The sequence below is a fragment of the Ostrea edulis genome, chromosome 9, assembly GCF_947568905.1.
Source record: "Ostrea edulis chromosome 9, xbOstEdul1.1, whole genome shotgun sequence".
NCBI lineage: Eukaryota > Metazoa > Mollusca > Bivalvia > Ostreida > Ostreidae > Ostrea > Ostrea edulis.
The window spans coordinates 74,063,625-74,082,064 of NC_079172.1; the positions used below are offsets into that span (position 1 = coordinate 74,063,625).

The 18,440-nt window shown below is 35.6% G+C and overlaps 1 protein-coding gene across 2 annotated transcripts in view; it reads left to right on the forward strand.

Annotated features, from left to right (window-relative positions):
• LOC125657828 (cytoplasmic polyadenylation element-binding protein 2-like) overlaps nt 1-12,918 on the forward strand; it is a 39,892-nt gene extending 26,974 nt beyond the window's left edge. For both annotated transcript variants that reach the window (XM_048888628.2, XM_048888629.2), the window contains 3 exons: nt 7,200-7,314; nt 7,418-7,599; nt 8,247-12,918. In XM_048888628.2, coding sequence (XP_048744585.2) covers nt 7,200-7,314; nt 7,418-7,599; nt 8,247-8,474 — 525 coding nt within the window. In that variant the 3' untranslated portion in view covers nt 8,475-12,918. The remainder of the gene's footprint in view (nt 1-7,199; nt 7,315-7,417; nt 7,600-8,246) is intronic.
• Nucleotides 12,919-18,440: the final 5,522 nt, after the last annotated feature.

The following is an 18,440-nucleotide window of genomic DNA, read 5'->3' on the forward strand; positions in this document are numbered from 1 at the left end:
GACTGTCGTATGACCCAGAAACTTTTACATACTTCACAGACTGTCGTATGACCCAGAAACTTTTACATAGACCGATAATCTCTATGAAATGTGGGCATATTATGTTAACATTATAATAATTCATTGGCAATCGTCATGTTATTGTCTGCTGTTGTCAGTTTAATTTCTATTAATGAAACAATATAATTTTTACTGCACACCACTATCAAGAAACACTAAAATAATTACTATATTAGATAGCATTGCTACATGTATGTGTTAATAACATTTGATACAAAATGCACCCAGAATATAGACTTTGACTGAACATTTACATATTTTAAAAAGTATATATCTAAAACTGAATGACCAACCAAGCTTTTATAGAAATTCAGTAAGAAATAGGGCTGGGACGATTCAGGGTTAGCTCGATTCGATTCAGTTTCGATTCAGAACAGCACGGTTCGGTTATTTTCGATTCAGTTCATGTTACGTCCAATTTATCTACTGACAGCACACAAATTAACAATTTTAATGAGTAGCATATTTGATTTGATTTTATTCAAGTTATATAACTTTATGTCGTCATTTGTAAACATCATATCTATTTATAATGACATTTTATAACTTTGATAGAAAAAAGAAAACATTGACAGTCTATTAAAAATTGTTCTATTAATGTGCTGCATAAGTTTTAGATTATTAAAGAAATCTATAGTGAATCTAAAATAAATATGATATTGTTTTCATTGATATGTAAAAATTCAACAATTCTATCAATTGAGAGTCTTTTAAAATCTTTCCTTTATTGATTTACTTCTCTCATATTACCTGTCAAATCTGACAGTTATCTGTGTTATTACCTGCGGTGTAGATTTCACTCCACCACCGACAGAAATGCTAAATGACATGTAAAGATAAACTGCATTGATCTTACGGACCATATTTTGATGGTATCTGAGTGGTGAAAATGCTAAATTTCAACACAGTAATGATTTAAATCTCTGTTGCATAAAAAGCCACATGTTCTGCACATCACTTGAACGCCATATTTGTTGTTTTGGTGTATGTAAAATCTAAACCGAACCGAAATCCGGAATTTGTAATCGGTGCATCGAATTGAATGGTATGAATCGCGGTGCACCGAAATTTTCGGTGCACCGCACAGCCCTAGTAAGAATGCATGTCTTTAATTCCATACTGAAGGACAAACCTATGAAGACATTGTCATCTTAAGAGATAATAATTCAGATACTATGACACTATGTGATATTCCCCTGCAGCCTCCTTATTGTGAGTTAATTTGATTGATATAATCCAAGCAACGTAGATTAATTTGTGCTAGTCCTGAACAAATTGAATCGCTAAGGGTGCAACACTGCATATCATTTCCGAGAATTTTTTATTTTCATTTCCAACATTTATTTTTTTTATAATCTGGCAATTTTTGTTACTTTTCCAGGAATTTAATGTTACCCCCTCCATTAGCCAGATAAGATCTGTTGCCCCCTCCTCACCATAGGAAGGTGGAAGTAGGATTTTGAGCAGAATCTGATCAAAATACATTTTCAAAATTAAAACTTTACAATGTGCATGTATACAAAAAATAGTATTTAAAAGTTTTGTATGATTTAAAATGTCAACTTTGCTTGTATTTCATGACTTTCAAAACACCAAATTTATGTTCAAAGCACTAGCTATATATAGCTAATCTAGATTATATATCATAGTCTAGTAGTCTAGTAAAGTTATTTCCTTAGTAGAGCACTATGCTTGTCTTGTATGTTAGTAACAGCACCAAATTCATTGATGATATTATCAGGAGCTGACAGCCCACATCATTGGTGGAAAGGCTGAAAATTCTGATAAACCCGGCAAGAATGTAGTCTGCAAACTCTATACTTCTCTTATTTTTCTGAGGCATCACTCATGATGTCCTCAATAAAATAAGTTATTAAATTTCTTCTGAAGATGTAAAAAAAAAAAGAGCCCCCAAAATCTAGACTTGCTCTTCTCCGGTGCTCAATCTATGTAGGTTTTTCTTAAGCTCAAAGACAGGATTTCTCTCTCCCAGCATCCTCCTACACTGGTCTCTATAGGTATGTAGAAAAGATGATACAATGGCATTTTCCCCCCCTGGACTGCTCACATATGTGACGTATCCATTCTTTAAAACATTGTTCTCTTTGTACAGAATTCCATCAGTGATGATGACTTTTATTCCTTCTTTTGGTTTCTGTGTATTTTATTAGTTCCATCATAACCTATCAGAAACTATATTGATTTGGTAAAGGAGATCAGCAAAAGTTCACATGTACCATGGGGTGAAATCTACATAGACTAAGAAGCATTGAAGCTGATAACTAGGATATCGGTGATTTTATTTGTGAAGGTTTTAATATAGAAAGTCTCCACTTTGGGGGGGGGGGGGGGGGGGGGGTACTACTTAATAAATAGTGAATGTTAAAAGTATGAAATGCTGGAAAAGTACTACTTAATAGTGAATGTTAAAAGTATGAAATGCTGGGGGAAAGATTAAGGAGGAGTGTAACACATTAGAGAAATTTGATTTGGATGAAAAATGGAGGATATGTACAATAACATTTTGAAATTGAAAACTTTCAAATTTAGTTTATTCAGTAGAAAAAATGCAGTTTTAATAGAAAGTAATCTGAATAAAATTTAAGACTCCTGCTGGACCTGAACCCTCGATCTACAGATCAGCAGTCATACTGACTTGAGCTACCCAGCTAAACAATCAAAATGAAAAAAAAACACAACATATATTGCTGATATATTTTTATTCATGGTTTCAGTCTTCGATGTTAACCAGTGGCCCGAGGCCAGTAAAATCGGGATCGGGCTTCTTAGAATATTAAACCCTGGAGTCCGGTGGGCCTGTAAATGTTTTCTTATATGTTCTGTATATATTACAAATAAAGCGTGAGATTGACTCAGACTAAATGTCATGACTTAGTAGTCAAATTTCGCATAGAAAAATTATCAACCATACTGCCTTTTCTGAAGTATAGGGAGGGGGCTCGTCCGGGAAATTCAAAACCACCCAAGCGTATTTCACAATCACAACCATCCGATAAAAAAAAAACCCAAAAAACTGTCGTACGAGGAGAAAAAAACGAAAATTCATGCCCCATTGGACTGAGGGCAGTGTTCGAAATTAACCATAGACCGAGTCTATGTCAAATGGCACTGGTCTATGCCAACTGTAATTGAGATAGACCAAATTGTCTATGCCAATTTTCTAGATTTAAAGCAATAAAGTTATCCAAGAGGGCCTTGCATGGTCAGTCGACGTCTGATAAACATTATGAGGAAAGGATGATATTACAGAAATGGAAAGAAAATACACTTTCTAAGTATATTAGAAGTAAATGAAAATGTTTTAAATTTGTGTTATTATTTTTTCAGTGTTTTGGTCTATGCCAATTCGATGAGGTCTAAGTCATCTTATTTTGGCATAGACCTGTGGTCTATACCAAGTTTTAAACCAATTTCGAACAATGCGAGGGTAGGCCTTGGCTAACATTTAAGTGATTCTGGAGAAAACAAAATGTTTTGTACATGGTGTATACAAAACAGAGTTGAACATGAGCTGCTGATGTATCTGCGAGAATAATCAGTCTATGCGAAAGACATCGGACTGTCGGACCTGACCGATGTGCAGTGCCTCAGGTCCGATGCATCATTTTTTACACCGGACCGGAATGTCCGATGTCTCTATGTCCGGTTTTGAGCTTTACTATCTTGATGCGGAGTTTGTTATAAGTAAAAAAAATAGCACACATCCAAATACGTAAATGAATTGATTAAAACCGCATAGACTGTCTAAAGTATTATACGGGAGGGATTCCTGGTATAGTATTACTAGTATAACAAATAAGATTTCCTTGGTTTTGCATTTTCACGTGTTTCATTTTTTTACATTAGGTTTTTCGGTCTGACAAAATTTGGTTCGGTCCGGTGTGTTCATTGATTACACTGGACCGAATGTCCTGTGTGGTCCAAAAACTTTCGCATATACTGGATTAATATGTTGAAAAATAAGATAATCCTTTTAGTGTCAGTTGTTCTCTAACTATGATCATCTTGACCTGTATTTTCCTACAGTAGAAGAACTGTGCATGTGTCTATAGAGTAGAATCAGCAAATAACAAGAGGTCAAATTAGAAAAAAAAACATTTTGGGCCTGCAAAATATTGTTCGGGCTTGCACAATTATTATACTGGGAGGCCCGAAGGGCCTGTGCTTTACGAAGTTTTTCGTGAAGACTGTGGTTTATGAAGAAGTCAGCAATTGTGATGATGTACATTATAGTGTAGTGTACCTCCTTAATAGATTTTTAAAAATGCTGAAATAAACTGCAGCTGAATATAAATGTATAAGTTTCCCCATGTCTTTTGCCTGGGGACTCGAGGAATATTGATCTGAGATCATGATAAAGCTTTTCTTTTTCATGTACAGGGTCCACAGGCCTCTATGATATTCATGTACAATTTACACACAGACTTGTAGGCGAAATAAATCTATAGACCCAATGTTTTTATTTTGGTCAACAGTCTACAGTTCTCAGACTGGCAGAGTTCTCTGTGTTGGGAGTCGATCAGTGTATATTCGTGGATTATTGATTAATGCAAGATTTTGCTTGAATTTATTATATTTAACTACCAGTTTATTTCCCTTGTGGAGTATAAAAAATATCCTGCGTTTGTTTATATTGAACAGATAGATAAAGGCTATGGGGGGAAATAAACTTGTTGCACATCTTGTCAGTGTAGTTCACTGTGGGATATCCGGAAGAAACAATCAGACAGACAGTCACTGATAACATGGAGATGCCTATAGGATTAGCTATTTGTTTGTAAACAAATAAATTTTCTTAGTACACCTAAACTTTTGTAGCATTCAAAAAGAGCAATAATGTCAGAACAAAACATACGTAAAATGTATATCACCAATTCAAAATTATTAAAATTGATGTTTACGTTGGGTTCTTTTTTCGTTTTCTTTTGTTTTATTCTTTAATTTTTTTGGACTAGCATTTTATTCAGTTGTAATTCTGGTGCTTGTATATATGTAATTAATGTAAAATTGACGAGTAGATGCCATGATTAAGTTTGAAATCAAGGTTCATTGACTGAAAGTAAAACCACACTGTACATGTAATGTGTTGAAATTAAACCCTTCATTTGTTTAATGACTGAGTAATGTCTGATACACAGAATCTGTGAAATGTATGAAATATCTTCCTCTCCAACTAAATTATCTGCAGATAAAAACAAGGAAGCGTATTATATATAAAAAACAATTTCCCAGCAGGCTCTGAGTGATGGGCAGTTATATCAGCTGTGAGAAATGCATGTACATTTTTGGCCCAGCTGTGTTATAGGAGAATGTCAATTGCCACTCCAGGTTGGCAGACTTATCAAACAAGTGCAATGTTCCCATATAGCTTTATTGTGAGATATAGCTTCTCACTCTAGGTATTTTGTCCCTATAGGTTTATTACAAATATTCCTTTTTTGATACAATTAAAGTTATGAGCAGTATTTGAATATTCATTTGAGAGCAGTATAAAATTTGAATATTCATACGGTGTTTTTTTTCTGCATCCAAAGAACATAGGTATTTCCATTCAGATTGGATCAATTAGTATGCATGAACGGGAGTTTTAATTTTTAAGTTAAGGGACTTTACTCTCAATATTGCTAAGAACCAAAATAGTTTTCATATAGATAACTTCGCTGTTGCATTGCATTGCAGTAGGACATGTTATGACATCATACAATTATGGATATCATTTACAATAAATCAATCTCCTGCAACCTTCAACGGCATATGCGATAGAAATTTAAGGCAAAATTCTTGGATAAAGTACTGTTGAATAGCATCTGTTTTCTATGTTACGCAGTGGAAATCGTGCATTACATTGTTTTGTCATTATCATTTGAGTAAATGACACTGAGCTGTGCATTAACTTTTTCAGACATTAAATGTGCACATGAAATCTATGAGTGGTTATACTCAGCAGATGCACTGACAAAACTTCAGCAGCAATAAAGTTATTGGATTGAAAATTCTGCTTTTTTTTTTTTTGGTATGCTGATATGTTAATTTTGTTAAAAGCAGGACATCACATCTCCCAAAACAAGAAGGTATATGCATTTACTTGTTGATAGCATTCTTGCATGTGGTATTGAATCTGAAACATAATCCCGATTCCATTATGAAGTGTATGCTGTCACGAGGAAGTTATCCAACTGATGACATTGGTTATTCTTAATAAGAAGCATTGATGCATGACGTCTTGTTACGTCAGACATGATGCTTATATTTAGATGAATATGGTCCTATGATCTACATCGTCATTGTAATTATCTCGTTTGCATGAAAATATCAGTACCTATAGTACCCAGCCTTAACTTCTTATGCATGACTGTAATTAGGGGAAATGATTCTGAAAGCCTCTAAGTTCCTGTAGTTATTTCATCCCATCTCTTCCCAAAAAAATTATGATACACATAGTTAACAAGTATCTAAAATATTATGATACACCTATTTAATAAGTATCTAAAGTTTCAGAACAGACATTTAAAAAAAAAATTACTTTTATCAGTAGGTGACTGAACATTAAGTGTTGAAGTGATATTAAAACCGATAAAAATACCAGATCCACACGATGTGACTGTATATGACTATTTCTGTAATGAACAGACCCACAGAATGTGACTGTGTATATGACTATTTCTGTAATGAACAGACCCACAGAATGTGACTATGACTATTTCTGTAATGAACAGACCCACAGAATGTGACTATGTATATGACTATTTCTGTAATGAATAGACCCACAGAATGTGACTATGTATATGACTATTTCTGTAATGAACAGATTCACAGAATGTGACTATGTTTGACTATTTCTGTAATGAACAGATTCACAGAATGTGACTATGTATATGACTATTTCTGTAATGAACAGATCCACAGAATGTGACTGTATATGACTATTTCTGTAATGAACAGATCCACAGAATGTGACTATGTATATGACTATTTCTGTAATGAACAGATCCACAGAATGTGACTGTGTATATGACTATTTCTGTAATGAACAGACCCACAGAATGCGACTGTGTATATATATTTATCATTAACAGGTCCACAGAATGTGACTGTATATATATTTTTATCATTAACAGGTCCAGATCAGACCCTGGAACCTCAGTGATTCCGATTTTGTGATGGACGGGTCACAGCCGTTAGACCCAAGGAAGACCATATTTGTCGGTGGAGTTCCCAGGCCACTGAGAGCAGGTAACTGCAAATCTGTCTGAAAATTAGTGGAGTGGGGGAGATAACTCTTGTATGTTTGTAGAACAGCGTACAGATAATTCCACCATGTGTGTATGTTTTACAGTGGAGCTGGCTATGATCATGGACCGCCTTTACGGAGGAGTGTGTTATGCAGGGATAGACACAGACCCCGAGCTGAAATATCCCAAGGGGGCAGGGCGAGTGGCCTTCTCCAATCAGCAGAGCTATATTGCTGCCATAAGTGCTAGATTTGTTCAACTCCAGCATGGTGAAATTGACAAGAGGGTGAGTATGAGGAGAGTGGTACTGTGGATCGCATTTAGAAAAAGAATCCATGGTAGTCCTTAGAATCATAATTTCCGGCAGGATGAAGTTCCAGTTTAGCCAACACTTTTCACTTCCTGTTACATTTTTTTCTTCTTCATACATTCGATAGATAACTCTTGGCTGGTTAGAAGAATGTAGATGAGGTTTTTTTGGGTTAAAAACTTCAAGGGAGGTTGGGTTGTTGTAACAGAGATTGTATACTTTGATAAAGCAGGGTCCCAATCATTAAAGAACTGAGCACAATCGCATTCATACCTTCTTTGTAATTTTGGAATAGAAATCTAAAGATTTGAATATGTATCATACTGAAAATCCTACCTCAGGAGATGTTTTATAGGTTCAATATCTTGTTATATTCAGAAATATTCTCCTTTAATGGTACCCAATTATAGTTGTGTTCTCTCCATACCTAAATTTCCCGATGAATGGCAATGTGGGGAAATGGTGATTAAACTTTTGCTGCTTGTGTATATCTTCAGCAAAATATAAATCACTACGAGTGCAAGAACAGCCATTTTTAAACATTGTTTATTTTATGAAGTTGTGGCTTATTTGTATGTTCTGACTTGCAGTCTCTAAATTTCCCATTTTGGTTTGCTTAATAGGTGGAGGTGAAACCATACGTCTTAGACGATCAGATGTGCGACGAGTGTCAAGGCTCCAGGTGTGGTGGTAAATTCGCCCCATTCTTCTGCGCCAACGTCACCTGTCTTCAGTACTACTGTGAGCAGTGCTGGGCGGGCATTCACTCCCGCCCCGGACGAGAGTTCCACAAACCACTGGTCAAAGAGGGTGCTGACAGACCCAGGGCGGTTCCGTTTCGCTGGTGTTAGAACAGAAGTGGATGTCAAGCTTTTCTTCAAAAGAATTAAAACTTGTAGATGTATTTAGTCCAGATTTAATATATTATTTATTTATTGAACTTTTATCTTGTTACTTGTTTATTTTTTTGTCAGTGCTGGATGTGGCTATTGGTAGAGGTAGCCAATAAATTGTTCCCTTGCCAACTATTTATTACAGATTGTCTCTAACCGGAGGAGCATTCCATGGGAAATCTAGCAGTCTTAACCCAATTTTTTTATAAGGATGTGAATGTTTTCCCTCTTTTTTATTCACAAGAGAAAAAAGACTAGTTATATGTATTTTTCCACACAATGGTACAGTACAGCAATATTTAATACGTTTTTCAGCCGTGTTCATGAATTTTTCCATTATGCATGTTGTGCATTAGATAAAGAAATACAGTCCATTTTGTATTGAATTGGTAGATCATTAGGAGGATAGTTTGTTTTTCTACTTTTGTGACATATTTAGCTAGAGACAATCCAGGCTATTTATATCTGGTTCTCGGATTTTGTACTGTGTGATTCGAACTACTCTAGTCAATGTTTGTGTGTTTTCAGATCACTGTTGCTGTTAATCATTGTTATTTATAAAAATAATAATACAGAAATGTGTTGCAGGGATTAGTGACAAAAAGAGAACTTTTTTCAGAATTCAGCATTTTGATTTTTTTACTGTTTATATAACTGTTTTATACTTTTTTTGCTAATTAAGAGTTTCTAGTTATTGCATGCGTTTTTTTGTGTTTAATTTGTTTGATACTTTTTTTTTTCAATTACATATTTGCTATGTTGTATGAAATTTCTGTGATTTACCATATATGTATGTCATTTCTTGTTGCGGCCAGTGGAGGATTTCCCTGGAATGGTGGGATTTTATCGGGCTTTTAACCCTGTACTCCTGATTAGTCTTGCACTTTGGCTTGTAGTCATGATTTCCAGGATTAGAGTTTACTACATACCATTTAAACCGGTACTAAGTATATATATAGGATGTAAAAGACATTGAAAAAGGGCCTCGTCTAATCATAGATTTATTTTGCTTCTTTTTTCACATTTGTTTTTCATTTCTGTAATTATTTTTTGCAGTCACTAGCGCTTTGGTTGTGGTTACTGTTACGAGATAGGTATTCATTTATTGCTCAATAACGGTGTATAGAGAAGTCTAGTTTGTTACACTTATTTTTTTATGGACATTTTTTAAGTTATTTCCTCTATGTAGTTTATCCTAGCCATCACCCCTCATGTAACCCTGTAGTCTCTACATTTTTTTTAATCATTTTATATATATTCCAGATATATATTTCACATATCACCCTCGGCTTCAGCTTTGTATATATTCTGCAAGAGAGAAAAGAAAAAAAATAATACCAAAAATATGCTTCTGGTCTTTTTATCTGCCTTTTATGGAAAACATGTAATCTTTTTTGTATAATTTGTACATTCACTACTTCCAATGTTATTTTGTATAAAAAGAAAAAATATGAAGAATTTGAACAATATGAGAAAAATTACATGCACTTTTTTCACACATTGACAATGTATTTTTTTAATTTTCAGTAAGCCAAATCTGTAATATATTTTATTATCAACTTACAAATTTCATTGTCAATCAAACTATGTGTTGTCTTGTGTCACAACAATGCAAAGTGTTCATTAGAAGGACCGACATTTTGTACCGATTCCTCGAATATTTTTATCACTGTTGATGTTATTTTCACCACTTTTTATAGATCAACACTATTAAGACTCACTCATAAGATAGTATATTGTAGTTTTTTTGGTTTTTTTGTTTACAGGTGCTATTTTGAAAAAGAAAAGAAAAAGGATGGCTTATATTTGATTTCTGTTACAATTTTAAGTGTACTTTTTATTTTTATTAATCTTAGATGGCTAGAAATGCACGTCTTATTATAATTTCCATGAGCTGCTGTTAATGGACTTTGTAAAACATGGAGTGGGAAAATTCTTGTTTAAATCAGTCTACATTTGTGTGCTTTGTCTGAGTGAGTTTCACCGGGTATTGTAATGTTGATAAAAACAACATTGTCTTCTAACCATGCAAAATTTTGGTAATCAAAATTTAATCATACAAAAGAGTATGTACAAGTTCATAGGAGTTTGGAACTGTGGGATAGGTGGCGATTGTAAAATGTGTTCGTGTTTTAAAGTATATGGAATTGCCCAGTGGTAAGGCAAACTGTGATTTTAAAAAACCCAGTTGTTATTCGTTGAAACTTCAGGTGTATGATAGAAATATTGCTGGTAATGGATGTGGGTTTTCAGCAAGGGAAGATAACTCTTGTCAGATGGTGTTCCGTAACCTACCTCAGTTAATGATCTGATGCCCTGTAGATACCTCACTACACTGTTTCCCTTGACACCCTCCTTAAGACCCCCTCAACTGCTGTACCATATACAATAGTGGCAGTTTCTGAGGGGAATGAACATTTTTGCAGAAATTTTGTAATCATTCCCCTGTTCAAAATTTTCAGAGATTTGTAATTGTAGAAAGAATCTTTTTCAGTCACAGGTAATGTTTGGAGACTGGTTTGAGGCTTCCATTGACACCAGCTGAGCCAGCAGAAATTGCCACTTGTATGGTATTATAAAACCCACATAAATGACCTCTGACCTTGCCGAAAGCCCACACTGCAGAGTCTTTCATATATAGAGAGTGCCACTGAGTCGTTGATGTCATGTTAGAGTCTGTGCCTAGGCCTGGCATTACAGTCTGTTAGTTTTTTTCTACTTCTCCATGGAAGCTGTGTCTTGGCCAATTCACACTTGAAAGGAGAGGGACTTTGGATGTTTAAAAAAAATGCAGTGGAATTTCATGTTTGTTGAGTTGTTTGTTTCCAAGTAATATTAGTCATTTTTAATTTGTTATTCCCTTTGTTTAATTTTTTTAATTAAAGGTGATTTTTTTTACTGGAATGTGTGTCTCCTAATAATCAGCGAAGAAAATCTGTATTTGCTCCTTGTGCAGTAGCTCTGACCATTTGTATCTTATGGATCGGCGCACACCGGATCTCGGTGGCTAACGGTGTCAGCTCCTATAGATTTTCTTTCATTTTATAATGGAAATTGGTATTTTTATATTTTTTAGTTCAAAGATATTTATACTTTTATATTTTATAAGAAAAAAACCGCACGATAGTCAATGATACAGTGTTGTTCCCCATGTTGCGTTCACTGTCTGTTAGATTCTGTGAGTGAAACGTTTTGAAATAATAATGTGTGTGTAATTCATGGTGTAGAGATATGGAAATCGGCTTCTTGATTGTATGCTTCTGAAACCCTTTGTAATATGGAGAAACTTTCACACTTTTTATTTTACTTATAAAACATGGAGCTGTTTCTCATCAAGGTATAAGGTGTTATCATTGCTGCCAAACTTTACTTGCCAGAACAGCAAAATCATAGCAAGTCATCAGTTTTATTTTAAATGAAATTTAGTGGGTCCATCAAATTAACAGAAAACCTAGTCACGTAGTGTAAACTGTATGTTAGATACGGTGATCAGCCACACAGGTGGTGATGGGGTATGATATTTCATTTGTGCAATAATTAATTTTTTTTTCAGTTAGATTTTTATTATGGTATAAGAGGCGGCGGTTTATTTCATATTTTCACGGATACATTGTATCTTTATTTCCTGCATTATCTGTATGTAACACTCTAGTTATAGTTAGTGTAGTAGATTGGATAGGCTGACTACAGAACTCTATAGTTCCTGTCAGCCCCTCTGACTCAAGTTTGTCTGTCATCATCCACATTTACAGATTCTGTTTTAAATCTAAATTCAAATTGGTCTTTATTTTTCTTTGAAGTTTGGTCTTGCAGTGTAAGCGATTATTCTTTAGGATTGGGTCACCTCTTGGGGGGGGGGGGGGGGGGTGTTAAGAGGTTATCTATACTTGTATGCAAATTATGCTTCCATAACTACTTCTCAGTCTGTCTATCCTAAACTAAAATTGCCCAACCACATTCATCTGGAAAAATCTGAACTATTAATTCGGTGAGCATTGTGGCCAATGGGCCTCTTGTTGAATGATTTTGAATCTATTTTTGGATTTTTTTTTCCTTCCCATTCTGTGTCCATCTATTGACGTTGCCTGTTTTGTTCAGTATTATTGTACAACATCAAAAACTTGTCCCAAATAACGCCAATCAGTTGTTTCAGAGGAAAGATACTGAAAATTACACCCAAACATAGCAATGGGTTCTGTAGCAATGGATTGGACGTCACTTCCCGAAGGTTTCATGTGCATGACTGTGTAGTTTTTGACCAATTTCATACATGTTGTGTTTTGTACAATGGGAAGTTTTCAAAGTTATTTTGTTCAAAGGTTATTAACTGATCCTGAAGTTTCTATGTTTTTTAATAAAGCTAAGTCATTCTTTTATAATAATAAATATGAATGGTGTTGTTGAATCTGGTTGGCTTTATTTGTCGGTGAGAATCGTCTGTATGGAAGACTTAACACTCGGTATACGCCCGTTGTGTGATGAACCATATATTCTTGTGCCAGGGCTCGGAACTTTATTATATATTTCACTTGGGAAGCCAAAGACAATCTCTCACCAGAGGGCATTGCGCTACGTTCCACAACAAGTGAAGCTTGCGTAGCGCGCCCTCTGGTGAGAGAATGGCCAAGGACAGTGAAACCGGGTCAGCAGATGCCATTTGGGGTCATGTCGAGAACACTGAGGCATAGAACCATCAAATTTGATCAGTTGATTAAATTATGAGGTGGGGGAGGGGGGTCGCGATCTAAAAGTAGGTTGATTGATAGTATATTGATGAACGTCCCATTAATGATTCGAGAAATATGGAGACGTCATCATTCCCGGTGAAGAGCTGCAAAATTCAGGCCTATGCTCGGCGCTTACGGTCTTTGAGCAGGGAGGGATCTTTATCGTGTCACACCACAGTCACTCGACGTTTTAAATATCTATAATTTAAAAAATTGCCTTCCTGTAAACATAATATTCACGGATATTATGTTTACAGAAAGACAACTTTTTAGCTCACCTGAGCTGAAAGCTCAAGTGAGCTTTTCTGATCACCCGTACTCCGGCGTCCGTCCGTCTGTCCGTCCGTCTGTAAACTTTTCACATTTTCAACTTCTTCTCAACAACCACTGGGCCAATTTCAACCAAAGTTGGCACAAAACATCCTTAGGTAAAGGGAATTCTAAATTGTTAAAATAAAGGGCCAGGCCACCTTCCAAGGGGAGATAATCAAGAAAAGGTAAAAATAGGGTAGGGTCATTAAAAAATCTTCTCAAGAACCACTGGGCCAGAAAAGATGAAATTTATAGATAAGCTTTATTAGGTAGTGCAGATTCTAAATTGTTAAAATCATGGCCCCCGGGGGTCGGATGGGGCCACAATAGGGGATCAAAGTTTTACATACAAATATATAGGGAAAATCTTTAAAAATCTTCTTCTCAAGAACCACTGAGCCAGAAAAGCTGAGATTTATATGAAAGCTTCCTTATATAATGCAAATTCTAAATTGTTAAAATCATGGCCCCCGGGGGTCGGATGGGGCCACAATAGGGGGTCAAAATTTTACATACAAATATATAGGGAAAATCTTTAAAAATCTTCTTCTCAAGAACCACTGAGCCAGAAAAGCTGAGATTTATATGAAAGCTTCCTTATATAATGCAAATTCTAAATTGTTAAAATCATGCCCCCCCGGGGGTAGGATGGGGCCACAATAGGGGATCAAAGTTTTACATACAAATATATAGGGAAAATCTTTAAAAATCTTCTTCTCAAGAACCACTGAGCCAGAATAGCTGAATAGCTTCCTTATATAATGCAGATTCTAAATTGTTAAAATCATGGCCCCCAGGGGTCGGATGGGGCCACAATAGGGGGTCAAAGTTGTTGTTTTTTTTGGTTTTTTTTTGTTTTTTTTTTTGATATAGTGCAGATTCAAGTTCGTTAAAATCATGGACCCCGGAGATTGAATGGGGCCTCAAGGGGGGCATCAAAGTTTTACATACAAATTTATAGGAATAATCTTTTAAAATCTTCTTCTCAAGAACCACTGAACCAGAAAAGCTGAGATTTATATGAAAGCTTCCTGATATAGTGCAGATTATAAATTGCTAAGATCATGGCCCCCGGGGGTCGGATGGGGCCACAATAGGGGGTCAAAGTTTTACATACAAATATATAGAAAAAATCTTTAAAAATCTTCTTCCCAGAACCACTGAGCCAGAAAAGCTGAGATTTATATGAAAGCTTTCTGATATATAGTACAGATTCTAAATTGTTAAAATCCTGGCCCCTGGGGGTCAGATGGGGCCACAATAGGGGATCAAAGTTTTACATACAAATATATATGAAAAATCTTTAAATATCTTCTTCTCAAGAACCACTAAGCCAGAAAAGCTCATATTTACATGAAAGCTTTCTGACATAGTGCAGATTCAAGTTTGTTCAAATCATGGCCCCTGGGGTAGGATGGGGCTACAAGGGGGGATCAAAGTTTTTCATACAAATATATAGGGACATTCTTTTAGAATCTTCTTCTCAAGAACCACTGAGTCTGAAAAGCTGATATTCACATGAACAGCTTCCTAACATAGAGCAGAGCTAAGTTTGTTCAAATCATGGCCCCCTGTTGTAGGATGGGGCCACAATAGGGGATCAAAGTTTTACATACAAATATATAAGAAAAATCTTCAAACATCTTCTTCTCGTGAACCATTGGGCCAAAGAAGTTCACATTTACAAGAAAAATTTCTGACATAGTGTAGATTCAAGTTTGCGAAAACTATGGCCTCCAGGGGTAGATTGGGGCCATGATAAGGACTACGGTTTTACATGCAAATATATATAGAAAGTCTTCTGATATGGACCAAGGTGACTCAGGTGAGCGATGTGGCCCATGGGCCTCTTGTTTAAAATTATAGATATTTGAATCGTCGAGTGCCTGTGTGACACGCGGCCTCAGATTTTGCGGTCTCATCCGCCCCATTTAATCGCCTCTTGCAACAAGCAAAAGGTACTGAGGACCTATTCTAATCCGGATCCCCACTGGGCTCTAAAAGTAGGACTTCATGCACGCAAACAATGACGTGCCTCATCTACATGTAATTCTGACAGGTCTATCGATGTACCTTAGCGGAACATCAGAATGAGTTACTAAGGAATTCAATCCGTCATAACGAATTTAAACGTTTCATGATGTGCGGAAGCTCGTGTAGCACCTATCAAAAATATTTTTTCAATTTGAAATTACGTGATTTCAAATTCAATTCGTTATTTCAATCTTAATTCGTTGTAACAGATCAAATTTGAAATAACGAATCAAATTTGAACTAAGGAATTAAAATACCGTTATTATTTTATTTATTTGTACTAACAAATAAAAGCAAATAGATATGCATATCAAACGGACGAAAAAACAACGATACCGAGGTGAGCGTTAAAGGGAGAGAATCCACGCACTGGGTGGACACTGTTGGGTCGGACGTTTGAAAGGTAAGGCAACATTTTAGTTTTGGAAGGAGCAACATTTGCTTTTATTCAACTACTCGTTTTCACTGATTGTATTAATTCACTTTAACGAATTAGAATACCAGTTAACGAATCGCAGGCACTTGTTTCTGTAAATGACTTATGACCTCAGTATACTAATAACAACACGTGTTGTTATTAGTGTACAGAGGTCATAAGTCATTTACAGAAACAAGTGCCTGTGTAACGAATCCAAAAAATTGTGATTTCAAACTATTTAATCTAATTTATTATTTCGTTTACCACAAATTATGTACCAATTCGTTATCACAAATGGGGTTCCATAAGTTCCTGTGGCGACTTTAACTCGTAATGACGAATTTTTTTCCTTGTTATCATGCGACTTGCATACTCTTTGTGTATCTGTCCTTAAAACCCCACTAGGCTTCCGTACATGTAAATTATCTTTTGTGTATCTGTGTCCTTAAAACCCCACTAGGCTTCCGTACATGTAAATTATCTTTTGTGTATCTGTGTCCTTAAAACCCCACTAGGCTTTCGTACATGTAAATTATCTTTTGTGTATTTGTGTCCTTAAAACCCCACTAGGCTTTCGTACATGTAAATTATCTTTTGTGTATCTGTGTCCTTAAAACCCCACTAGGCTTTCGTACATGTAAATTATCTTTTGTGTATCTGTGTCCTTAAAACCCCACTAGGCTTCCGTACATGTAAATTATCTTTTGTGTATCTGTGTCCTTAAAACCCCACTAGGCTTTCGTACATGTAAATTATCTTTTGTGTATCTGTGTCCTTAAAACCCCACTAGGCTTTCGTACATGTAAATTATCTTTTGTGTATCTGTGTCCTTAAAACCCCACTAGGCTTCCGTACATGTAAATTATCTTTTGTGTATCTGTGTCCTTAAAACCCCACTAGGCTTTCGTACATGTAAATTATCTTTTGTGTATCTGTGTCCTTAAAACCCCACTAGGCTTTCGTACATGTAAATTATCTTTTGTGTATCTGTGTCCTTAAAACCCCATTAGGCTTTCGTACATGTAAATTATCTTTTGTGTATCTGTGTCCTTAAAACCCCACTAGGCTTCCGTACATGTAAATTATCTTTTGTGTATCTGTGTCCTTAAAACCCCACTAGGCTTTCGTACATGTAAATTATCTTTTGTGTATCTGTGTCCTTAAAACCCCACTAGGCTTTCGTACATGTAAATTATCTTTTGTGTATCTGTGTCCTTAAAACCCCACTAGGCTTTCGTACATGTAAATTATCTGAGCAAAACAAGTCCATGTCTTCCGGAAGGTGCTATAAAGTTTATGAGATGTATTGTATACTATATAAGATATCTCGTATAAAAACATATTAGGATATTTTATATCTTTTATAAGATGTCTTATAAGATTTATGAGATATCTTTGAAGAGGAATAAATGTAAAAACGGCGTGCCATAAAGATGGTATGTAAGAGTATTGTGTTGCTAAAATGTTGCGACTCCTGTGTTTGCAAAATAAATTCACATCAAATTGCATTCAGAACAAATTGTCAACTAGTCTTTACAAAAAAGTCTTTTAATTATTGTAGGTATCCTTGAGAAAAACAAGGGTAAACAAAATATTCTCATCCTTTGTTATTATATTTATACAGCAAGGTGTACAGAGAAGAATTTGGGAGTGCGTTTTGCAATACATGTATAATTTTCAAAGTTACACTATGAAACACAAAAATTTATTTCTTATAAAAATGGTGATATTGAAATATTTGATGCCTTTTGGAACAGATGGAACAAAATTTTTTCATAGCTCTCTCTCTCTCTCTCTCTCTGAAATAACTAAAACATTCTGTAATTCTATATTACATGTATATTATGAAGATATACCATGAACTATTTACAGAATGTTTGCTGAAAAATAATGGAAAAAAAAATCCATCCAGAAATGCTCAAGTTTTTTGTATCGTACTTATGTCACAAATGTGTGCACGTGTGTGCGTGTGTATTGCAAAACAAACTTTATTACACATGAATGCACACTCATCCGCACGCACATATATGCACACATGCACTAATACGTACATGCATGCACACATACACGCGCGCGCACACTCACACCATCACCCAAATACACACAGACACGAACGAACGAACACACACCCTTTTTGCAAAACAAAAGCAAAATTGGGGTTTGGGACAGGGGGCTTGGGTGGCCAGGGTGTGACCATTCGTGCTCGGGTATGGCCTAAAATTGACGGCCATTCGTGTCCACCCTCACGACACATTCGGTCGCCGGGCGACGAAACGTGCAACACGAATGGTCGTCGGCGACCAAACGTGCAGCACGTATCATCGCCCGGCGACCGAACGTGCCAAGGCGACCAAACGTGTTTTTTGTAAGGTAGCAGCTAGAATAAAGTAATAAATATTTAAAGGAGTTCAATTATAATTCAAGTTTTATATT